Raw genomic sequence first — 22,853 nt, 5'->3', positions numbered from 1 at the left:
GGACAGTGTCCCCTCATCCATCGCCCACAGCCTGCTTTGCCCTCTGAGAACACTCCCTCCTGGTGGTGCTTCATGAGAGGGAGAGAAGGTGCTGTGGTCCCAGGTACCTCTTCTAGGGATTGTGCGTTTTTTTAAGGTTTCACTGTATTAACCTAGTGTCCTGGTTTTGGCTGGGGTAGAGTTAATTTTCCCACCAGTAGCTGCTGTGTCTTGGATTTATTACAAGAATGTTGATAACACTGATGTTTTCAGTTGGTGCTAAGAAATCACGGACTTTTTCCAGTCTCCCATATTCAGCTAACCAGCAGGTGTGCAGGAGCTGGGAGGGAGCATGGGCAGGCAGCTAGCCCAAGCCAGGCAATGGAAATATTCCATACCATAGATGCCATGCTCAGTTTACAAAGGCATGTTGGCTGAGGGGGGCAGGTACCCTCTTTTATCTTCTCATTGAGTTTGAGTCTTCTCTTGTCCAGGAGTGCAAACTTTTCCAGGAAATTGGTCTTATTTCTGTGAATTTGGCAAGTTATATGAAATTTGTGAGTTTGGCAAAATCTGTGAGCTCCAGGAAATCTGTGGGTTCCACAATTGCTGCTTGGGGACTGACTGTAAATCTATCATCAGGTGGTGAGAAAATTGTATTTAAAGAGTTTATTTTGCATATTAATTGTTATTATTATTGTTGTTAGTATTTCCCTTGTTGTCTTATTCAACTGTCTTTATCTCAACTCACGAGTTTCCTCTTTTGTCCATTTCTCCTCCCCATCCCGCTGCGGTGGGAAGGAGAAGGGTGAGCGAGCGGCTGTCTGATGCTTAGTTGCCAGCTGCCTGGCTAAACCACAACATCTAGAATTCCGGAAAGATGAATAAAAAGCCCTAAAATGCACTTCAAGAAAATTAAATCTCACACCAGATGCATGTTGTAACTTAAAAGCCTTCAGGGCCCATTGCCACCATGTGCTACCTCTCCCATGGTTACACCAGACATCATCGCCATCTTCTAGAGTTCCATGCACTTTGCAGACAGCCTTTTGGATATCTCATACTTCACCACCCATTAGAATACTGAGAAATAAGCCCTATTTACAGAAGAATTAGGCCTAAGTATGTATCAAGACCAGTATTTTGCAAATCCTAAACTCCAGCAAATTCTGACTCTCAGAGACAAAAACGAACTATGCACCCACACTACAATCCTCAGAACAAAAAAAAACTCAGCCCTTGTCTGTACATGAAGGCATCCAAAACCTTATAGGATTGTGTTGAATGTTGCACTCCAGAATAACAGAAAACTTTCTCGGTCTAGCTGAGTAGACACCCTGCTCAGGCCCAGGCCCCCGTCTTAAGAAACTGAAACCAGGTGTTTCTCCTAAGGGCTAAGGGCCCCTCCTGAAGGGGCTAAGTCTAACACATGTATGTCCGTGTGCACCTACTCCACTCATTGGGTCAGGCTGATATAAAAACTAATAGCCACCACTTACTTTTTCAGCATAGATGAAGCTGATAAGGGTTTACGCTGGATGTGGGACAATCAGAAGTCAGCACCTCTTTTCCTGAGCAGATGTAACTCTTCATTTCACAGGAAAGCATCCTGGGTGCCTCAGTCTAGAGGACTGAATCTTCAGAACCACTGGAACTGCACTACTTACTAGCAAATTAGTGATGTGGATGCAGGGCATGCATTAACGCACGTAGAAAAGAGTGAGCCTGCATGGGCAGGAAACTGGGGCACCCACCTGAGGGTGGGGATACATCCATTCTGGTCACCAGATGAAGTATGGAAGCAATCGTATGAGCAGGAAAAAGACCCCAGGTCTTTTTCTTACCAGTCATGAAAAACAAAAAACAAAAAAACAAAACAAAACTTCAAACACTGAAAAATATCTCTAACACAGAAAAGTATAGGCAGTAGCCCAGCGACTGTACTATTGCCTTGTAGCGGGCAAAACATGTGGATTTGAACTGAGGAGAGAGAAAACTGAACTGATTTGTCTCAGAAGTCAGCAATCCACTTGCTGTCTACAGAACGCAGCAGCTTAAAACCAGTATCTGGATTTCACTCAGCCATCCAAACATCTGCTGTCTACCAAAGCCGTCTTCTGGATGAGACCTGCCCTCTGACCAGGCCTATGACAGTCTTGTGCACAGCTGCTTCCCCTTCAAAATAGCCACTTACCCCTCAAGTTAAGTGGTCCACATCACCCCAATAAGCTCATTATAATCAACCATGCTGGCATTTTCTGCTTAGCTTCTGACATTCTTGTCTGTTGAAACTCCTCTGATCTTGGGGCTGTATCCCACGGTTCCTGCTTTAATCCACCCCTACATTTTTCCATAATGAGGCTCATATATCCCTACACACCACATACAAACACACACGCAGACAGTGTTTTAAATAATTAGTAATTTTCCCTTAAGGGTAAAAATGTTCTGTAATACTATTTCTTTTTGTTATGAAATAATGTAAACGATCTTGGTGTGGTAATACTTTGTAATACGGCTGTGTTATGCAATTCTGGCTGCAGGGTTCAGATCGCTTACATGCACCTGGAGATACTGACACATGCTGGAGACCTGGAGCTGTTGAAAAGCACTTACATGTCCCTCATATGTATATACACATGTGCATAAATACACAAACAAAATGACATACCTATCATCTGCCTACATCCTTTTACATAAAAATACCAGGTACAATAAGGTCTGTGTAGTTTAATTTCTGCTCATTTCCTGTTCTCTTCAAGTGAAGATCCCTTTGTAAACCTTAAAAAAGAAAATTAGTGCCTCTTTTTAAGGAGGCAGATCTGATCTCCTGCCTTCTTTTGTGCTAAGACATGTAAATCCTATTGACTTCAGCTAGAGCGTGTTTGGGTCAGTGCAACTCAATATCCTCAACTTTGGTTTTATTCTTTTCCTCAGCTTTCAATTTAGTTTTGTGAGGAAAATGTAGAATCTTGCCAAAAGTTTGTGTTTGCAAAGCAAGTGCTACTGCCAAGAACATAAGAATCTATTTGTTTAGTGACTTTTTTCCTTCTCCTTTAAGGTCATCATCGGGTTAAGGTGATGTGAATGACATAACATTCGCATGAAAAACAGTTTCTCACTTCATCTTCCTCTTTTTTTAATTCCAACAAAGGCAGTGGCTGACTTTGCATAACCAGAAGTTTATCTCTAAATCACCGTGGACTGTGTGGTTGTGCCTAGAGAAGTTAACCATCAGTGGAGTTAAACATCAGAATGCTGGCTGCCTCAGCACCAGCACCACAGTAAATCACATGCATGTCCTGGCAGGAGCAGGCATTTTTTCCCACTTTCCATCATCCCACAGATTCTTTCATCTCAGGACAGTGGGATAGCAAAACTGTGTAGGAAAGGTATGCTTTTAATACTCACCAAAAAGTTGGGAGTCAGAAGGGAAGTCATCTGCTATTGAAGGAAAAAGACAACAGAAAGATCAATGTTTGGGGGATAAGGAAGATGACAAGAAGGTTCGGGATCAGTCTTGCTTAGAAGATAATACTGGGACAATGGGAACTGTGGTCAAAAAAAGTCAAGCCTGCGCAAGGCTAAAAGGTAGAGAAGGAGAGGGTTTTCTTGAAACAAAATGTTATTAGTTCACCACTCTAAAAACTGTAAATTGTTTCCAAAATTAGACTGTTTCCATGTGGTCTCCTTCTTTTGCTCCAACTCACAGTCTGTCCCACCCAGTCCTGGGGTGCTGTACGGGGCAGGCTACAGTGCAGTTCCACTGTGTGGACAAACACATGGATGTAGTTGGCACTGATCAGCATGCAGTTACATGTCTGAAACACGGAACGACAAACCAACAGCCAAGTATCTACAGGTATACCATACCAGCTACGACCATTCCTTGAAACGGTCTGTAATCTACAGCGCGTACACGGCCCTGGTACACTGTACCCATATCATGTGCGTAAAATCTGCCTGTCCTCGCAGCGAGCAACACCACGCTCCTGTAGGAAGGATCTCACACTACATTGAACACGCAGTGCTGGTCATCACGAGATGGATCTGACAGCTAAAGCTGCAGGTCTAGGTACAGAGTTCAGGGTCTTTGGCACACAGGAGGCAAGCGTACTCTTCAGCACACTACAACAGAAGATGTACCCGAGTTTCCTCTCCCACCTTTCCTCTACATGACAGCTTGCATGCTCTAGAGTTCATCTCCAGGCATACTTCAGTCAATTTAGTTTCAAGCACAACTGATTCTACCTTGCAGCACAACGGCTGCCAACATTACTAACAATGTATTTATAGAGAGACAGTTTTTCAAACTGAACATTGCAAGTGACGTTCAGGGGGTTTGAAGGAAGGTCTGCTCTGGAGCATATGCTGAACTCTCTGATAAGAACTGTCACACTGCTTGCTGTACGCGTGTAACTTACATGTGAATTGAAAGACAAAACTATGGAGCCCACGTTACCTCTAGCATCAGTGGAAAGGGGTTGATGCTGCCAGCAGGCATGATTTAGCACACTTAAATCTATCTGGGTACCTCCAGATAGGAAGTGAATATTTACCCCACTTAATTAGTAAAATAAAGTCTTGATTTGGGGAATTATTGATCTTGTCAATCTCCAACAAACAATGAGGATTCTTAATACTTCACAGGATTTGATCCTAAGGAGCCGTAACTCAGACACACAAATGCTGTCAGACAGAATATTTTGCACTGAGATCATTAAAATGAAATCCCTACCTTAGAGATCTGGTTTTGGTTCAGCTTTCTGCATCCATCATTCTAGGATATGTCCACATGTTATAGAGATAACAAATACCACCTTTTTTTACCTGAACCCTTACATTTAGTCCTTATGCCGTTATGCCAAAATGAGCTAATACTCAAAATACTTCTGAAAACACTATACTGTCAGTCTGTTTTTACGTTAGTCACCTGTAGGTGGACAGGGAATCCAAACGACTTTTTCCTTTCTCCTTCAGTAACTCTGTCAAACTACACTTTTAATCCAAGAAATTGTTTTAAAGCAAATATAAGAACCCTATTTGACTAAGATGCATTACCAGTGCTTTTTTTTTTTCCACATGAATAACCCTCACTCTCATTTTCGTTTTCATAATTAAAGAAAATGGGCTGTTTTTTAATGTCTGTTCCAGCAGAGCTGAAGATGTTGATTTCAGACTCATTCAGACTTTAAAGTCTAATTCATGCAGTTGATCCACAACATTAACCGGAGTACAGGTCTCATCAATTTGATAAAATGTCTTTATAACAACAGATGGTAATTTGTTGACACTTAAAGCTTTAAATGGACTCTGTTACAAAACCACTTAAAATGCTTTCTTTAAAAGAAACTAACAAAAAAAACCCCACACAAGTGTTCAGATACTTCAACCCAAAGAAACTGCTGACAGATTTGTTTTCAGCCCAGCAGAGTAAAGAGCTGACAACATATTTTTGCTGGATATGGTAACTTGGGTCTATTTTTAGGACTTTTTTTTTTTTTTTTAAGTACATCAAAATAGCAGTGGGCTTAAAAATCACCATCTGCTTCTAGCAATGAAATAATTCTCCAAAGAATAGATAATAGGCATAAAAAGCCCACCCCCAACTCTTACATTCTCTACAGCAAGACTGAAAGTCACAACTATGTATTTCTTGTAAGCACTGTTTATTTCATAAAACAATACTGCAGGGTCATAACACTCCTGTAAGTGTTCAGTATACTTATTTATCAGTTATTAATTCAGCAGCATAAACTGTTTACATTTCAGCTGAGAATGACCGACTGGCAAGTGCTATTGCTTTTATGACTTAGAATAGTCTAAAGGTGCTGACATTTCAGGCACAATGCAGACTCTCCCCCTTTCTTACTTTAACCTGGATTTAGTTAAGGTGGGAAAGAATTCTGATTTGCAGGTAATGATTTTTTTTTTTTTTAAATGCCCTTTACAGCTGTTCTGTAATTAGGATTTGAAAAAGTATGTAAAGAAATCTGAGCTCGTTTGAGTCCAACTAGTTTGGATACTGATAACAATGAATCACTATGTCAGTTCAAGATGGCCCAGGACCTGGACGCTTGCTCGTTGGATGAAGCCTGTCAGCACAGTTTCTCAATCCTCATTGGAGTTTATGCCTCTGACAGCTAGAACAACTGACTGCACAACAAGATAAAACCGGCCCCACAGATATCCCCGATGCTCTACCCAGGCATCAATAGCCTTAGGAAACAAAGTCGTTATTATTTAAAATCAGTTAGTCCTCGCCCTTGTATCTTTCTGTCCTGGGTTTGGCCAGAACAGGGTTAATTTTCACCGGAATCCAGGAAGGGGCACAGCCGGGGGGTGGGGGCTGACTCCACCTGGCCAAACAGAGCCCGGTATTCCATACCATGTGTCGTCACGCTGGGTTCCGGTGGGGGGGGCGGCGCGGCGGGAAGGCACTCGCGGCTTGGGGGGGCGCAGCGCCGGTCCTGTTTCGGGAGAGCGGCTGTCTGGGCCGTACGGTTCGTTGTTGCGGTTTCTCCTTATTTGTATCGTTGTTGTTCCTGTTTCCCTCTGTTTGCTGTTCTGTTAAACTGCCCTTATCCCGACCCACCAGTTTCTGCCTCTTTCTTTTCATTCTCCTCCGCACGCCGGTGGGGGGAGGGGCGGCCGCGTGGCGCTTTTGTTGCCGGCGGCAGCCGAAACCAAAACACTTTCGAACCCTTACACAACGTAAACTGCACTTGAAAGAGGTACAGGAAGGTGACCCTTTAGTGTTCTACAACCGGCTTGATGGAAGACAAAGGCTCAAGCTAGCATCCTGTTCCCAACTCCCTCTGAGAGAAAACTTGTGTAACTTGGTCACGGCCGCTTTCTCTTTGAGGCCTTCAGCCACAAACAGCCGTTGTTTGACGGCACAACCCTCCTCTCCTCAGCAGGGGATGTCATGGGCAGCAGGAGCAGGGATTGCATGGAACGATGGCAGGAGGTGGCAAAGGCCAGAGAGTGGGAGAATGCAGGTTTCACTTGTACGAGCACTGGTGGGCCTGTCTTCATTGGTTCTGTGATTTCAGTAAAGATGACAAATTCTGAATTGTATTAATTTCAGTTTAAAACATTTCAAGGTTTTGAACTACAGAACAGCAGTTATCTTTTCAGTATAACATTCAAGAAAGGTACTGCGGGTATTTTTTTTCCCCATGGTACTCCATGAAAAAACACTGTCTTTTTCAGACATTAAGATCAAATCTTCCAAAGACACAAAATGAGATAAACCACAGCAAGATGCTTCAAACAACACGTAAGATGACTTACTAACAGCCAATTTTACAAAGCAAAGAAGCTTTGGGAGTAGTAGCATTTAACAAGTACCATTAGTAACAAATTTGTCATAACAGAATTTAATTAAAATCTAAGCTCATAACAGCAGCAGTTCAAAAAAGGAGACACCCATAGTTCATATTTATACTTGATGGATCAGAATTTTTGTGAAAACTAATTAACATTTAAAAGACCTGCTAATGACCACTGCAGCAACAGTATTTAGGCTGACTTTCACCTTTTGACAAAAAAACCCAGCAAAGTCATGGAGAAACACAGGCTTGTTGGTCTATCCCGTTCTGGCAAGGAAAGGACTTCTTCACAGCAAGGTGCAAGAATCGTCTACCTCTAGTAAACAATTATGAAATAATTTATGCATGACGGAGATCTGTTCTTTTTTTTTTTTCTGATTCAGTAGTCAATAACTAGCCCAAGAAAGAAAAAAAAAATTAGGGAAAGTGATGGGTTTGACAACTCTAATGTTCTCTGGACCTTTTGAAAAGGGACCCTCTTCACTGAAGAACAGTTGCAGAAAAAACGAATAACCAAGATTCCTAGTGTTCTCATTGGGAATTACACATTTATTTGGAAGGCACTAAAGGAATAAGGTTACAGACCTAAGATCTGATCCAAATTCTGTTATGTAAATGGAAAAAGAAAATTTTGTTCTCTTAAAAGGAAACAGTATTTAGCTTTTAGTTCCCAGTTAATGAGATACTAGTAAATGTAGAGAACTGCAGGGAAGTGATCAAGGAGAGAGGCTGTTTTGGGTTGGTTTTGGTGGAATACTTACCTAGGCTGCAATTTACTCAGATTTATCGTGGAAGACTCTCCATCGCACCGAATGCATCCATCTAAAGTGGCATGCAGATCCAACGGAAAGGCAAGCTGCAACCGACTTAATGTCATCCTTAATGAATGAACAGAAATGGGGCATATCACAGATTCTAAACGTGTAATTAGTGCCTAAGAGTGAGCAAAGACAGCTATGTAACCTGCAAGTGATCCATTGGTTATTCCAGGCAATATACTCCTTCCCTCACAATAACGTAAGGTTATTGCTGTTGCTAAGGATATTGCTTGGCTTGAAACAAACACTTCACAGATTCCTCTTTCTCTTACAGTCTGGACACTTTTGTGATTTGTTTGGTCACACTAAAGTTGCTTTTGTTCATGCATGGAATCACCTAAACAGGCGCCAAATCTACAAACTGATCTCACAAACAGGTCCTCCCACCGCTGCTATGCAATGCTTAGGCCAACTGGGCTTGTACTGTGCATGTATATATGTCCTAGCAGCTGAAGCGGGATAAAGGATTAACCTTTTGTGCGGCAAGGTTCTGAAAACTCTTCATCTTTTGCTGGTCCTAGAGTGAGTTCAAGGCACTCAGCAACTGAGTTTGCACAGCAGGACCTTTCTAGCAGCCAATCACAGACACGACATTTTTGTTTCTTCTCTCTAGTTATAGGTACACACAGCGGACTACAAATAATATGAATTTCAAGAGAGAAACAGATCCAATTTTATCTGCTACTTTTATTTAAAATTAATAAATTCAGGCCATGTATAAACTATCCAGTCATATCCTGTAAAGGTTTAAACAGTGAAACCACAAGGGAAAATCAAGTAACATCTCTTCCCTTTTTATCTTAAAAGTGTCTGAAACGAACTGGTTGCTTAAGAAACCTGATATAATTGTGACAGAGTGTTTTGAAACCCTTAGTGGAGTTCATCTGAAACCTCAGCATAACAAGTGGCCTCTTATCTGCGCACTATTCCAGGAAGAAATGCATGGCATTTCGTCATCACAGCTGAAAGACTAGCTGGCTCTGCACGTAGGCTAAGTGAGAATAAGAGCCCTCAGCTATAACGAGGGCACACTGGTAGCTAATGCTTAGTCAGAGGCCATTTCCTTTAGCCTTTGCTACTGCTTGTAGGAGTTGGAATGCAGGAAAAGGCAAAAATTAAAGAGAACGTAATGAAGGTCAATGTTTACCTTCTCTAGTTGTTCTCAGTGAAGATTATTTCTGAAGAAATGGCACACATGCATTAACACGGTGAGATCCTAAAACATTCCCCCTATTATAAGGACTTTCAGCAGCTTTATTTAATGTGACTGTTTGTGACCAGGATAACTTACAGGAGAGAGAATCATAAAAAGCAGATGTCATTTTTTTTAGTCTGACATTTAAAGGCAAATTAGTAAGCAGAAGTTTAATATAGTTATTTCCTTGTGAAAACTGATCTTGAATTTCCAAACAGGCAAACCAACATTGTCCTTAACAAAGCTGTTGAAAAATAGATAACTGGTAGCAATTGACATTACTTGAAAACCAAGGATGAATCTTCATATGTGGAGGAACATGGTGAGGAACATTTCTTTTTATAGACTTTTCCTCTTTTCTACATTCTTAAGTTGACAACATCCGTGATGCACTGTCATCATGCTTTTTAACATAAGAATCTGCGAAATTTGAACATGGAATGATCAATCAACAGAAGATGAAAATGTTAAATGTGAATGTGTAGCAATGTTCAGACTGTAAGTTTGCAAGCCACTTCACCTGGGACCTAAGTTGCTCTGCCTAACTTAGGTTAGGTTACTCTGCCTGCAGAAAAATCAGCAGTTATTGGGAATTTACTGTGCTATAACCACACTGATTTAAGCACACAACTCCATGCGCTATAATACTGAACACACTGGACTGAGTCATTTTACACACATGCAGTTGCTGGTCTAAATAAGGGCTAGATTTGACTTGTTCTATTTAACTCACTGGCTGAACACTGAAAATAGTTGGCACAGATATTTCTCAGGAAATTCAAACTTACACAAGCAGAGGAAAAACATTGCGAATGAGATGCTGCTGTGTGCAAAAACTCATCTTGGGCAAAACTTTAAACCCTGAAAATAAATGTTGTTTTCATTTCTCACAAATAGGTTTTTCTATTCAACTGTGAAGGTTTAAAGCAGTTGTTAATCATGTACTGTACACAGTACTAAGCAGGAAAGTGTTCAGTTATTTCTGAAACACGTTATTTTGAGGCTATATTTGAATCTTCCATATTTATGCGATGAGAGTTATGTCACAATGTTAATCATTCCCAGGATGCTAGCATTCAGGGTAATGAAAAACTTCTTGTGCAAGAAGTCATTAATCAGTGAGTGCAACATTGCATAATGCTTTCTGAAGCATGTGTTATGTGATCAGAGTACAAGGCTCCATAATACAGCAAAGTGTTTATGCCATATGCTGACCTTTTCTAAAGCAGAAATGGAGCCATGTGACGTGCCGCCCCTGCCAGCAGTTGCTTATTGCCAATAATTAAGTTTGATGATACGAAGAAACACAAACTTGTATTGCTTTAGAGTTCTAAAAGGAAGAAGCTTTGAAGTTTTTGGCACTGTAAAGCACAAACATGGCCAACTTGGCTTGGGTACACTATCGTTGTCCATTATAGGCACCACCCATCAAAACTGGAATCAAGTGCCCTGCTCAAGTGGTTACTGGCATTTGTGTAAAGGAAAACATGTACATCATTACAGGACTGCTGTATTATCCAGATGAGCGGAAAGGTCACAGGAACAAAGCAGCCAAAGGCATGTTTGGTACCTCAAATCTCAGAACATCACAATAACATTTGATGTTCTTGAGCAACAGTGCTAGTAAGCAGCTATTACTTAATCTCCTACCAGTATTACACAAAAGTATACTTGCGAAATACTTCAGATAAATATGCTGTAATTATATAAAATATAACAACATGTATAGGACAAAATGTTTTTGTAACTCTAAATACACATACCTGTGGAGACGTGGTTTTAATGAGCTATGTGAACAATGGAAACAATGCTTTAAAAGCTTCTATGAACAACCTTAAAACTATGTGCTGGAAGCAGAGTGGACATACGGATATACATTTTATATGTTATGCACATACACACACTGAGCGTGACCAAAAGTTCATCCTGTACACAGCTACTTTGTGCTCCTCTGTTGGCAGAATCAGCCTGCAGAGTTGGAATAACCAGCTTCATACAACTGCTTTAGCATAGCTAGCTATCCTGGTAACATAGCTATGCCACTGCTGCTCCTACACCACCTCCTCCCTGACTTGAGAGGGTTTCCTTCTCCCTCACTGATGACAGCCTGATTGCTTTGGGGAGCTGGTACAGCAAGGGGAAGCAGGTTCCATAAGTATTACCACCTGTTAACAGCAACTTGGTTCCATCATCGGATCTATGATATGTCACTGGTGGCTGAAGTGATTTCTGATATCCCTCACTTACGTTAAGGAAGTATTTTCAAGCTTAACTAATAATCCTGAAGAGTAAAGCACCCTAGAAGCACAACCACAAACACACACAACTAAGACTACATCTGTGCAGGGATTTACCTGCCCAGGTCCGAAATTTAGATTCTCAAAATTCCTGCTGAGATTTTGCTTCAGTAAATCACAGTCCTGACGATATTAGGCAATGGCAATTAGACAGTGCTGTACCTAAGGCCTTTCAGGATTTATGAATTAAACCTTCCACACCTAAGGAGTCTGACTCAGTAGGCACCTTCAACTTGGCAGACAGGACTCCAAACACTACAAAGGAGATGCTGGAGACAAAAGGAAAGCAAGCAGGATTCTTGTCCTTGCTACAGCATGTATTAAAAAAACAGTGTGACACTTGCTGCATGAGTGACTGCAAGACAGGCCTTCCTTCTCTAAACTAATAGGCAAATGGTCATTATCTCCACATCCCAATAATTAACTTGTAGAATATGTAATTAAAGTAGAAAAGCTTCATCAGGAGTGACTGAGAGCATCCAGTGACCAGGTCACTCCTGTAGGAAGGTTCAGTCAGGTCAATTAAGTGAAAGGAGAGAGCAGAAGCTGAGTTGCTCTGGTGTCTCATGAATCCTTCAACTACTGAGCAATTAGACAGATTGAGAGGCTGCAGCATATCCCCTTCACTTTTTCAGAACAGGACTGATTTCAGCTAACACTTGGAAAAAAGGGTAAGAATCCAAAATGAAGAAAGGAATTTTATTCTGCACAAAGCAGAAAAGTCATGTCCATGTGTTCATTCACAGACTGGTAACTTAGGCAGAACCCTTCTCATTATGCCTTTTTTTGTGGCTCCTACCTCCTTTTGTATGTTATACGGATAGTTTAGGAATCACGTTTGGATGTGACGATTTCTACTAGTCATTACAGTACAGAACTCAGCTGCTGTAACCAACCAGTATAGAAAAACGCACTTTGTGGAGCTGCTCAAGAAGCTACTAGTAATGACTGTGCTGAAGGGGACCGTGACTTAAACACACAGCCTGAACACACCCTACACACCATCTCTCCTATCCATCCTTCTTAGACCCACTGCTTCTTAGAAGCGTGCTCCCTGGCTCTCACCTCCTTTCAACACTACTTGGAAGAGGAGGCTGGCCAGAAGATAGCTACAGGATAACATGAACCATAGATTATCATAACCATCAGGTTATCCCTGAATAGTCACTAAGCTGGGCACACTTCCATGTATTTACAAAAACAGTTCGGCTACAGACCAGCCTTGAAGACAACAGTCCCAGCAGTACAGATTTGTTACACAAAAGATGCAGAGTCAAACTCTTTCCACACAAGCATGCAGACGTATTGTTAACATTTATATGTAATGAAAATACAACCTTCAAAACTCTATCCTTACAATAAAAATTTTAAACTTTGTCTTTCTAAGCTGCATGAAAGAGACACATTTTTAAGAATTTGTACAACTGGCATCAGATTTTTTAACACGCTAGAAAGAACTGAGCCAAAGATGATATCACAAAGTCCCTTATGCTTAAGGGAAAATGTTAAATCAATTAGCAGTTGCGTATAAGTTCCTTAAAAAAATAACAAACTTATCATGTTCTTCTGAAATTGGTTTTATTATGTAACAAGAAAACTGCAACATCTTCTCATCTTTTTAATGTTATAAAAGCTTTATTAGCATATGCTCCAGAAATTATAATCAAAGAGTAGTAGTCACTAGCCAGAACTTTGAAGAGTTTATAAACATACATGTACAGACTATGCCTTAGAGGGTTAATGTACTATTTTGAACTCAAATATTGCAATAGGACTTAGCACTGACACAAAACATTCACACCCTCTGTAATAAATTCTTTTAACATACTTCATATTTCTTCCCATGTGAATGAGTGTCCTTGGAAGAATTATCTACTAGATAAAATTTGAAGATGAAATCTAAGTCTAGACTTATTTAAGGGGGTGGAGACTGATCTTATAATCTACGACAGCTGTTGATTAATGAGCTGCTCATGATTGCTGTAGGCCTGTCCAAACTGCAGAAGTAAATGATACTATAGGACGGGGAGGAATGTGCTATCTGGATGCCACACCTTTGTTGAAACTTAGAAATCACTTTGACTTCTGCTACATTTATTCTAGTCTTGAACTACTAGATGTGCATGACCAGCTATATGGTAACATACTCACGTCCCCGTGCCACTTGACTGCTGCTTCTGTGGCAGAATTTCTGTGTTACAGAACTTCCACACTGCAAGTACGGCCACTTGCAGCAGTCATGGTACATGCTGTGTGGGGTTCAATGTTTTTGGTGGCAGTGCTCTTGCACAAATTCAAAACTTCCTGGAGCAGAACAGTACTATCACATCCTGCGGGGGTTTGGTCTCATCTGACCGTCTGAAGAATTATGTTTATATGTACACATATGCATACACACGCATATGCATGCATATGACATTCCAGTACACACACATATATATTATAATGCGTAATGAGTACATTGCGTAAACACTACATTCTGCATAATTAAGGAAACTTTTGTTCAACTCTGCTCTAAGGTTGAAACTGAACATGGTTTAAATCTAGAATAAAAAAGGTATGTTACCAAATCATTTGTGATAACATGGTCATTTCTGATTCCATCTTGCAAAAACCTTTTATGGAAATTTTTTAAACTTTCCTACCTTTGCTTATAAAATGTCAATGTTCTTAAAGTGAAAACGACCCACACAAACTCTTAAAAGTGTTCCCTGAGCCCTGGTGAACAAGCTCCGGATTCAGAGAAAACAAAAGCCAACAGAAAAAAAAGGCACAAACAGAAAAACTAGTCTTTGTAATCCCTCAAAACACACAAGAGGAATTTCATTACCTTTAGCTGAACACATCTCTCCTTTTGGTTTATATGTTTCCAATTATTCTCCCTTTCCTCATTTTTCAAGACAGTTGTCTTTCTGAAAGTGTGGAGAAAAAGAACATCTTAAAATAACCACATCATCATGATCATTATCACACCTTGAGTACACTGACTATCACTTCACTAGACAACGAAGCCCTCGGCTTTTCAGCAGTGTCCTTAGGTGCAAGAACAAGGCTAAAATCGCACCGATGAGAAACGAAAGCACATCTTGTTCAATGCATACCACACAAAATACCAATGGTTTTCAATTATAATTTAAAATAATTTATATTTTTTTAACTGTAAATAAATCCTCTCTCTAATCTCAGTGGACACCTTTTCAGGGATTTGCTTGCACAGAAAAGCAGTGAAACAAAAACTAAGTTGGTGATAAATTCAGATGTTTCAATTACTCTTTTCACCTTGCATCTGAGTTGGTTTTGGTATGTGAAGCAACACTAATACCAAACCCTTACTTTACTCCTTAAGGCTCCCAAAACCAGATTCCAAGTAGGATGATATTCTGCCCTCTCCTGTGTTGGAGAGACCCGTTCTTTTTTGCTATGTTCAACAAATCTGATTATGGTTAAACACAACATAGAGCAATGACTGAGGAAAATATGAAACAGCTGCAAATGATACATCCTGATGTTTACTATTCTGAAAGCAGCAGGTTAAAAGCACTTCTAGAAAAGCATTGATATGAACCTTGGTGTAGCACCATGAGTAACTGCATGTACACTGACAGAGTTTCAACAACAATTTGGCACAAATAGCTCTGCAAATCTCATAGAAATGTTTCATAAAACAACATCCTCCAAGTGCTCTTAACTGTACCATTACACAACCTTAGAATAAAAATCCACCGTATTTCTTCATAGCAGGTGAAGCACTGAATTGACTTAGGCCATGCAGACAATTTTGAAAACTTTATCCAGAAACTCAGTAAAATCAGTAACAATGTGAGTTACTTCAATAATATTGAAAACACAAATGTTTTCATAGATTAAAGGCTAAAATGATATGTGTTATATAAAGTCATAAATTAATTTCTGCATGAAACTGAGAAATTGTAGGCAATTTAGTAAGTTGAACTTGCACTTACACCATTGAGAGGTAGTCAGCTGAAGGTAATGGACCTACCTGTCTTATAACTTTTCAATATCCAACTCAGTGGAGAAGTGCAGAAGAAGTCACTATCCACTTGAGCTCAGCAGGAGCAGGAGAAAGAGCTGTTTATGCCTAGGGACCATGAGATAACCTTTCAGGAAACCAGCAGGGACCAGGGCTCAATCACCCATAAGGTTTTGTAGAGAAAAGCATGGCTTTACCAGGAACTGAAGGAGCTGAGCCTAAGCACTTGAATAAAGATTTGCCAGATCATAACTTTCATAAGGAAAAGTCAGCCTTTATAAGAGCACTTCTATTACAAATCACCCTTTTGTGGAAGCAGAATTCTAATACTGCTATTCATCACAAGCACTGCAGCCATCATAACACGTCACTTAATAACAGAGACAGTAAGTGATTAACACATTTTTGCTAAAATGTTGTTCCCTTAGAACTATTTCAACATCACTAGAAAGTACCTTTAAAAATTGTCCTACTGGTACTCACTTTGTAATAATATTCAAATGGTTGACTTCAAAGTAGGGACTCAAATTGCTACGATATGACAGTATCTTCTCCTGAGAAAAGGAATGGAGACACCACTGTGACAGCAAAATTATTTTCTGAGACCAAAACTACCAGTTAAAGGCACGAATCTACACATTCTTGTGTCACAGTATTTAAAGTTATTAAATTTTTTTAAAAATAGACATTCACAGAAGCTACTTCATCAGCGCTTGTTAAAAAAAGAGGCAGCTCAATAACCAGACTGTGTATCAAAGCTATGAAACAGAAACCCATCAGCATAGACTTAATATATTTTTCTCCTATTAACATAATTATTTCCTACTCAGTAAAAATGAAAATGACGTGTTAGCATTTCAAAAACACAAGAAAATGACCCTCTAGGCTTTCTATGACTATCAAAACAAGCACCGGTACTTTATTTGCAAATTATCGTGTATGAAATGATCAACTCAGCAAGTTTACCAGTCAACAAAGTGTGTGCTCTACCAGTTATAATCAATTTACATGTAATGATATGTCTAAATATGAATTTAAATGAGTTCTTGTCATTTCATGTTGATCAGCTGCTTTATCATCATAGATACGGACAGTGACCACAGTTAATGTTGCAGAAACAGCAGAGCATGCACAAGTTTAGTGAGCCAATGGTAACCAAATACGAAGAAATTTGTTTTCATATAAAAAGACAGCCTCTGACTGCTAAGCCATGTTTATTTTCCAGTCAAGTTAACAAAAATACTGTCTAAGAGGTTATTTCCAGGCATTTGCTGTATACGCCACCTCCACAGCAAATATATAATACAAATCACAACAGTTTTCTCACCTCGTAACCTACTGGATTTCTCTTTCAATGTACGAAAAGAACCCTGAGGCTGCCACAGAATAAAGAACATTTCCATATCATCCCCATTGTATATAAATATACATTATTAGGACCTGCAAAAGGAATATTCTGGAGATTAAGAGAATTCTAGCTTCTTTAACAGTGCATTAGTCGCATCCCTGCACAACAATTTTTAACAAAATCATCAAAAATTTAAAATAACTGGGGCACGTGAAACACAGTTTCCTCACAGCAGACAGTGCTGATCAGATGATATGCTGGAAGGATGCAAGACAAAGCCAGGTTTAACATACAAGAATGCATCATTAAAGGCTGGCCTCGAAAATGTCTTCATTTAATACAATTAAATTAAACAATGGCAATGACTTAATCAAAAGGACGCCATTATGTGCTAAAGTTAATTTCATTTTGCTTAGAATAGTGTAAGTCAGTTAAATAAAGCTTAACATTTTCTGAACAATAATCCTTTTCATTTCCCTTAGCTTTATTAATAATCTACATATTCCGGTAGAATACTCAAATATAATTTTCACTGATATACAGGATTATTTTAATGCATATTCAGTACAATTTCTATTTTTGGGTGTTCAATAGTCACTTTTGTTTTGATAAAATGATACAGCAGATTTACACTTAACATCACATATAGGTTTTGTCTATATAAAGAATTTACAGAGCTTCTTCAATTGCAGAATGGTATGTTTCACACATATGAAATTTTTAAAATGCTGCATGAACCTGTGACCTTGCCAATACACAGATTAACCTTCAGAAATTGTAATGAGCATGAGCTGACACACATTTCATTTCTATCTGGGCTCAGTACAAGTATGGACACATTCAAAATGTTGTAACTTCAGTATGATTTGCTTTTACTTTGGTGGTTGTAATATTCCAGGTGCGGATAAACAGTGCACCTTAATGGTCCTCATAGCAGTACTTTTATCCCCCTGTATTTTAAAGGCATCAGCTTCTTTTATTCTCCCTTGTAGCGAGGAGGTCTCTTCTCCTTAAATGCAAGAAGACCTTCAATTCTATCTTTTGTTGGAATAGTCTGCAACAAGCAGAGTAACAATTCATTATTGACACCAAAAACAATACCAAGAAGACTATTTTCACACAAATCCTACTTTGCAAATGCAAATGCTTCCAACATGCAACATATAATACAACAGAAAAATGAAAACTGTCAAGTCAGACACAGGGAAGTACCAGACACTTCAAAGGCACGATACAAGGCTGAGAAACAATCTGGGAGAAGAATCTTTTCTCCAAACAGATGACTGTGAGAAACTATTTTGGGTTTGATTCTGAGTTTTTACTGTTGGGGTTTGTTTTCTTGTTTTGTTTTGTTTTTTATTTGGGGTGGGGGAAAGTGTAGGTTACTAATCAGATCACCACATGTTTAAAGTAGGCATCTAATGCTGATTCTTCTGTTTCCATGATCAAAAACTTGTCTCAAAGTCCAAGAACATGCAAACTCAAATACAACCACTCCCTTGTTTCGCTGGCAAAGAGGTTTATCTCGATTTTCTGTTGGTTAGCGCATATGCCATTAGTGGCACATGTTAGTGAAGTGCCCTTCATGTCACTTCATGTTAAACTGAAACAAAGCATGGCGGTGTATGACTGGCTAGGTATACAGCTGGTAGTGCTTCACTACCTTCACCCTAACAGTCTTCGCAGAGACATGTTTTTGTCCTAAACTACACGTCCTTCCTTAAATTCCTTACAAAAACAGAGTTAGTAGAAGGAAGGTCTAAATACAATGCCACAATACTTGTAGAAGAAATCACAGAACAATTTCTAGTTCATTTTCTGCATGTTTCATAACAGGTGCCAACAAAGCCTATTTTCTATTTTTTTCATGTAATCATAGTTACATACCTGAGCATAACAAGCCTCTTCAATTGCTAAGCCTGTTACTAAGTCGACCTGAGGAAAAGAATACAATGTTTTTTAAAAGCATATTTTTGTTTATTTGTTGTGTATTATTTCCTGACAGCTAACTTAAATACCATGTTTTTATATGCCACATAATGCAAAGTTCTTCTGTGCTACTTTAACGTAGAAATGCTACACTGCCATGTGGTAAGTGGTTAGTATTTCTGTACAAGTTTCCTTATTTGGTGATACAATTAGTATGTTGCGCACTGTCAAAACAATGTATGTTCTTCACTACAAATCATCTGGACTAAAAACCATTAGATATTTGCACATTTGTAACCATTTCATTAACTGCAGGGGAAAAGATTTAATGTACTGCATGATTATTTAAAAATTGCTCTGAAACACGTTATCTTCAAAATGTCACATAAGAACATGATGCCATGCTACCAAATAAACATAAATTCAACTTAAAAGCTATTTAAAACAAAAGAGTTCAATGGCCATCCTCCATCATCACCTAGTTTTAATAACATTCTTTTCTTTGTGAGCTGGTCTGAACAGCTGAAAAGTATGAATTTTCCCCTTACTACTTCTCTGCCTGTCTTAAGCATCAGCTGCTGCAGAACTTAGCAGCTCTCCACATGGCCGCTGTGGCTATGCACCACACGCAATTTGTCAAGGAGAGATAAGCTATACGATACTTCACTAAAGCAAGCCTTGAAATCTCTGCCACAGAAGGTTTGTAACAACAGCTTGAATGAACATTTGGCTTGATCGGTTTTGATACAGTAGATCTGGTCTTGGGGCCTCAAGAACTGAACTAGACGATCATTCAGAGCCCTTTTAACCCTACTTCCCCTAATTCTACAAACATCATGATTTCAGCCCTTCAGCCCACTACACCTGGTAGCAAGATAATTTAGTTCGCAGCATTCTGAACCTTGGGTGCCACTGAAATAAATCTTGAATTCCAGTATTACTTGCTGTGGACACCTAACAAACATTATCTTTACACAACAGCATCTGAGTTTGGTTCTCAGGCAAAACATACTGGTGGTACGCTTTGCTGAACTCAGTTGTATCACTGGTTGTATTTAAGACTTCAGGAAGAAAAGGACCATTCTTAAATTTGTCTTCCTGGATTCAGATGTTGCATGTGGTATGACCCCCTTTCCCTTGTCCCAGGTTGAGCTGTAAGGTGTCCTGGTGCAGAACTTACGCATGTGCTTAACTTTAAATATGAATAGTCCTGCTGAGCTCAGCAAGATGACTCACAAGCCTAAGGTAAAACACATGTCCAGACATGTTCAGGGCTGGATTTTAACGAGCTTTAGAGCTAGGTCAATAGTGTTCAAGAAGCAGTGGCAATTGGACTCAAATATGAAACCAGATTCCAGATATAATTTTAACACTAACCTCTATTAAACCAATAAAAATAAATAACAGGCCTTTTGACCTTTAACTTTATTAGTTACTAAACACTGCGAGCATTGACAGACCTGACAGAGGATGACTTTGAGGTTTACTGCCACCCAGCATTTGAAATGCAAAGTGTTCATAGCAGTTTATGTTTACTTTCTAGCATTAATAATTAGCAGAGTCCATTACTGCTGGACAGACATCAGGTTACTAAGCCTCGTTACGGAAATCAGCACCAACTCTAGTCTCAGGAGTCTGAGACATAAAAAAATTGCATTTCATCTTTTAAAAAGTTTTGACCAAATAGATTTTGAAATACTATACGCTGAGAAACTAAAAACAGTTCTAGCAAAAAAATCACCTCAGCACACCTGGTGCCAGCTTGACTTCTGCTTACTCATGAGGGAAGTACATATCCTTACCTCCATTCCCTGATTGATGGCCAGTTTTGCAACTCTCATTGCTACTGGTCCCTAAAATGAAAGAAAAAGCTTATTTACATATCATCAAAACCTACCAGATTATGCAGTGAAGAGCCTGTGCATCAATGCTCTTGTACTGGGACCTTCTAGACTTTGGAATTTTATTAAATTTATAGTAAAGAAGTCACTATAGTAGACAGTTGCTTCCAAACTGATAGTTTTAACATTGAGAAAAAGTGAAAGTATACTGTTTTCAAAAGAACCTAATTAAGGCAGTGTGTTAGGTTTATGTTTCAAGGGTGCTGAGCATCCCCACTTTCGTCAAGCTTGCTCAATTCCCTTTTAAACAGGCCTCAGAACAACCACCTTAAGAGACACCATTACAGGCCTTCGCAAGGTCAGTCTTACGTCCTTATTCTCACACAAAGGAGACACATGAAAAGATGTGATAATAAAATAAAATGAACTGATGCAGCTTCAAACCTAAAATACGCTACTGCAAAGCCTGCGCTGGTTGAGTGACGACACTCTTCTGTGAGAGACTGAGGTCCCCAGTGAGCAGAGGGATTTCCACCCTCCTCCTCCAATGGGCCGCAGAACAATGAGACATCTTTGGGAATTGTCTCCGTCCTGTGCCCATCCATCAGCATCAGCTTCTCAATATTCAGACACCGCTTCAGAGAAGTGGCCTGCTGCTTTGGGAAAAGCCAAACGCTTCTGGGCTGGTTCCAATGCAAAGTTGTAACTATAAATCAACCTTCACAAGGGCTGTATGTTAAAACTTTTACTGTATTTTTCATGTCTGTCTTTCTATGAGGGTGTTCAAGACTCAAATAACCAACGTTAAACGCCATATTGAATCTGTAACATTTTCCATTTTCAATTAAAAATTTTAGCTGCTACATCTGTGATCCAATAAAGTGGTTTACTAATTATTTTCTTTTTCTGCCTCCTACGAATTTGCTACCTGGGACCCTTCACTTGAAAAGCAGGTTTATCAAAAGCTCCAAACTCACATTCCTACTCTGAACAAACAGCTCGCAGTCTAGTGCAACAGGGGAACAGCTAGCAATCAGTTAACACAAAGACTCCTGTAAGGCTCATACTTAAAATTCTTACTAAAATTTTCAAGTTTTAAAGCACAGGAAACCAGCAAATCCCATTTCAATTCTTATATGAAAGACAGAGATAGGATGTCACTTAGGATGAATGATAATAAGAGCATGATTCTTTCATCAAGCTTATAAATGAAGAACAGAAAGCAAACTTTCCACTAGTAAATGGGTTTTGCTTCATTAATGAAATTACACTTAGCTTTAGGTTTTCAAAACCGGAGTTACACTGAGATACATCCACTTTCATGTAGACCTTATTGCCTCTCTTCTGAAGTGTTCAACAGCAACAGAATAACCTACTGAGATAACTGCTTTACTTAAAAAAACCCTTACAGTACTTCTTTGCTTAAAACTTCAAAGCCAAAATACACAATACAAATGTAGACCATATCATGATGACACGAGAACTGACAGAGTTTTTTGCATCACTGTGAAGCAATTACCAAATAACACCACTCAATACACAGGAGAGAAAACCCCTGATTGCTCCCCACATAACTAGAATTGCTCTTTCATACATAACTTCATGACAGTTTTTCTTAATACAGATGGTTCTTTTTCAGTTTTAATGTTTGGTAAAAACAAAAAACTAAAATCAAAATAATTTTTTTTACCTGAGGTAAAAATTCTCTTGCCAGAGCTAATGCTCTTCTATATGCAGCATCCCCTGCTTCATTCTGTTCTACCACATGGCTAATCAATCCTATTGATTTTGCTTCCTCACCATCTACAATACGTGCAGAGAAGATTAGTTCTTTTGCCAAAGACACTCCAATTGTGCGAGGTAATCTCTGTGTCCCTCCTAAAGTTTGGAAAAAGAGAAAATGCAAATATTAGTTTCCCATCCATTTATACCACAAATATAAATGCCTTCTTATACAGACATTAAATTATTATAAAAGGTATTCCTAAACACCTTCTTCAGTTTTGAAACTACATCTAAAATGAAATCAATTGCCCTGTATGTACTGTATATACTCTAACAAGACTCTAGTCCATGCTAAACTTTGTATACATTGGAGACAATAAAAATTTGTGTGCAAGC

At 39.2% G+C, this 22,853-nt stretch overlaps 1 protein-coding gene across 1 annotated transcript in view; it reads right to left on the bottom strand.

Annotated features, from left to right (window-relative positions):
• Nucleotides 1-16,811: 16,811 nt before the first annotated feature.
• Nucleotides 16,812-22,853, bottom strand: part of AUH (AU RNA binding methylglutaconyl-CoA hydratase) — a 116,208-nt gene continuing 110,166 nt past the window's right edge. The window contains exons 7-10 of the mRNA XM_075411731.1: nt 22,423-22,610; nt 20,694-20,744; nt 18,850-18,897; nt 16,812-18,016 (exon numbers count right to left, since the gene is read on the bottom strand). Coding sequence (XP_075267846.1) covers nt 17,939-18,016; nt 18,850-18,897; nt 20,694-20,744; nt 22,423-22,610 — 365 coding nt within the window. The 3' untranslated portion in view covers nt 16,812-17,938. The remainder of the gene's footprint in view (nt 18,017-18,849; nt 18,898-20,693; nt 20,745-22,422; nt 22,611-22,853) is intronic.

This window comes from Opisthocomus hoazin, chromosome Z (genome assembly GCF_030867145.1).
Source record: "Opisthocomus hoazin isolate bOpiHoa1 chromosome Z, bOpiHoa1.hap1, whole genome shotgun sequence".
Lineage (NCBI taxonomy): Eukaryota > Metazoa > Chordata > Aves > Opisthocomiformes > Opisthocomidae > Opisthocomus > Opisthocomus hoazin.
Note: the sequence above shows the minus strand (reverse complement) of the source record. Positions and strands in the feature narration are given on the sequence as shown.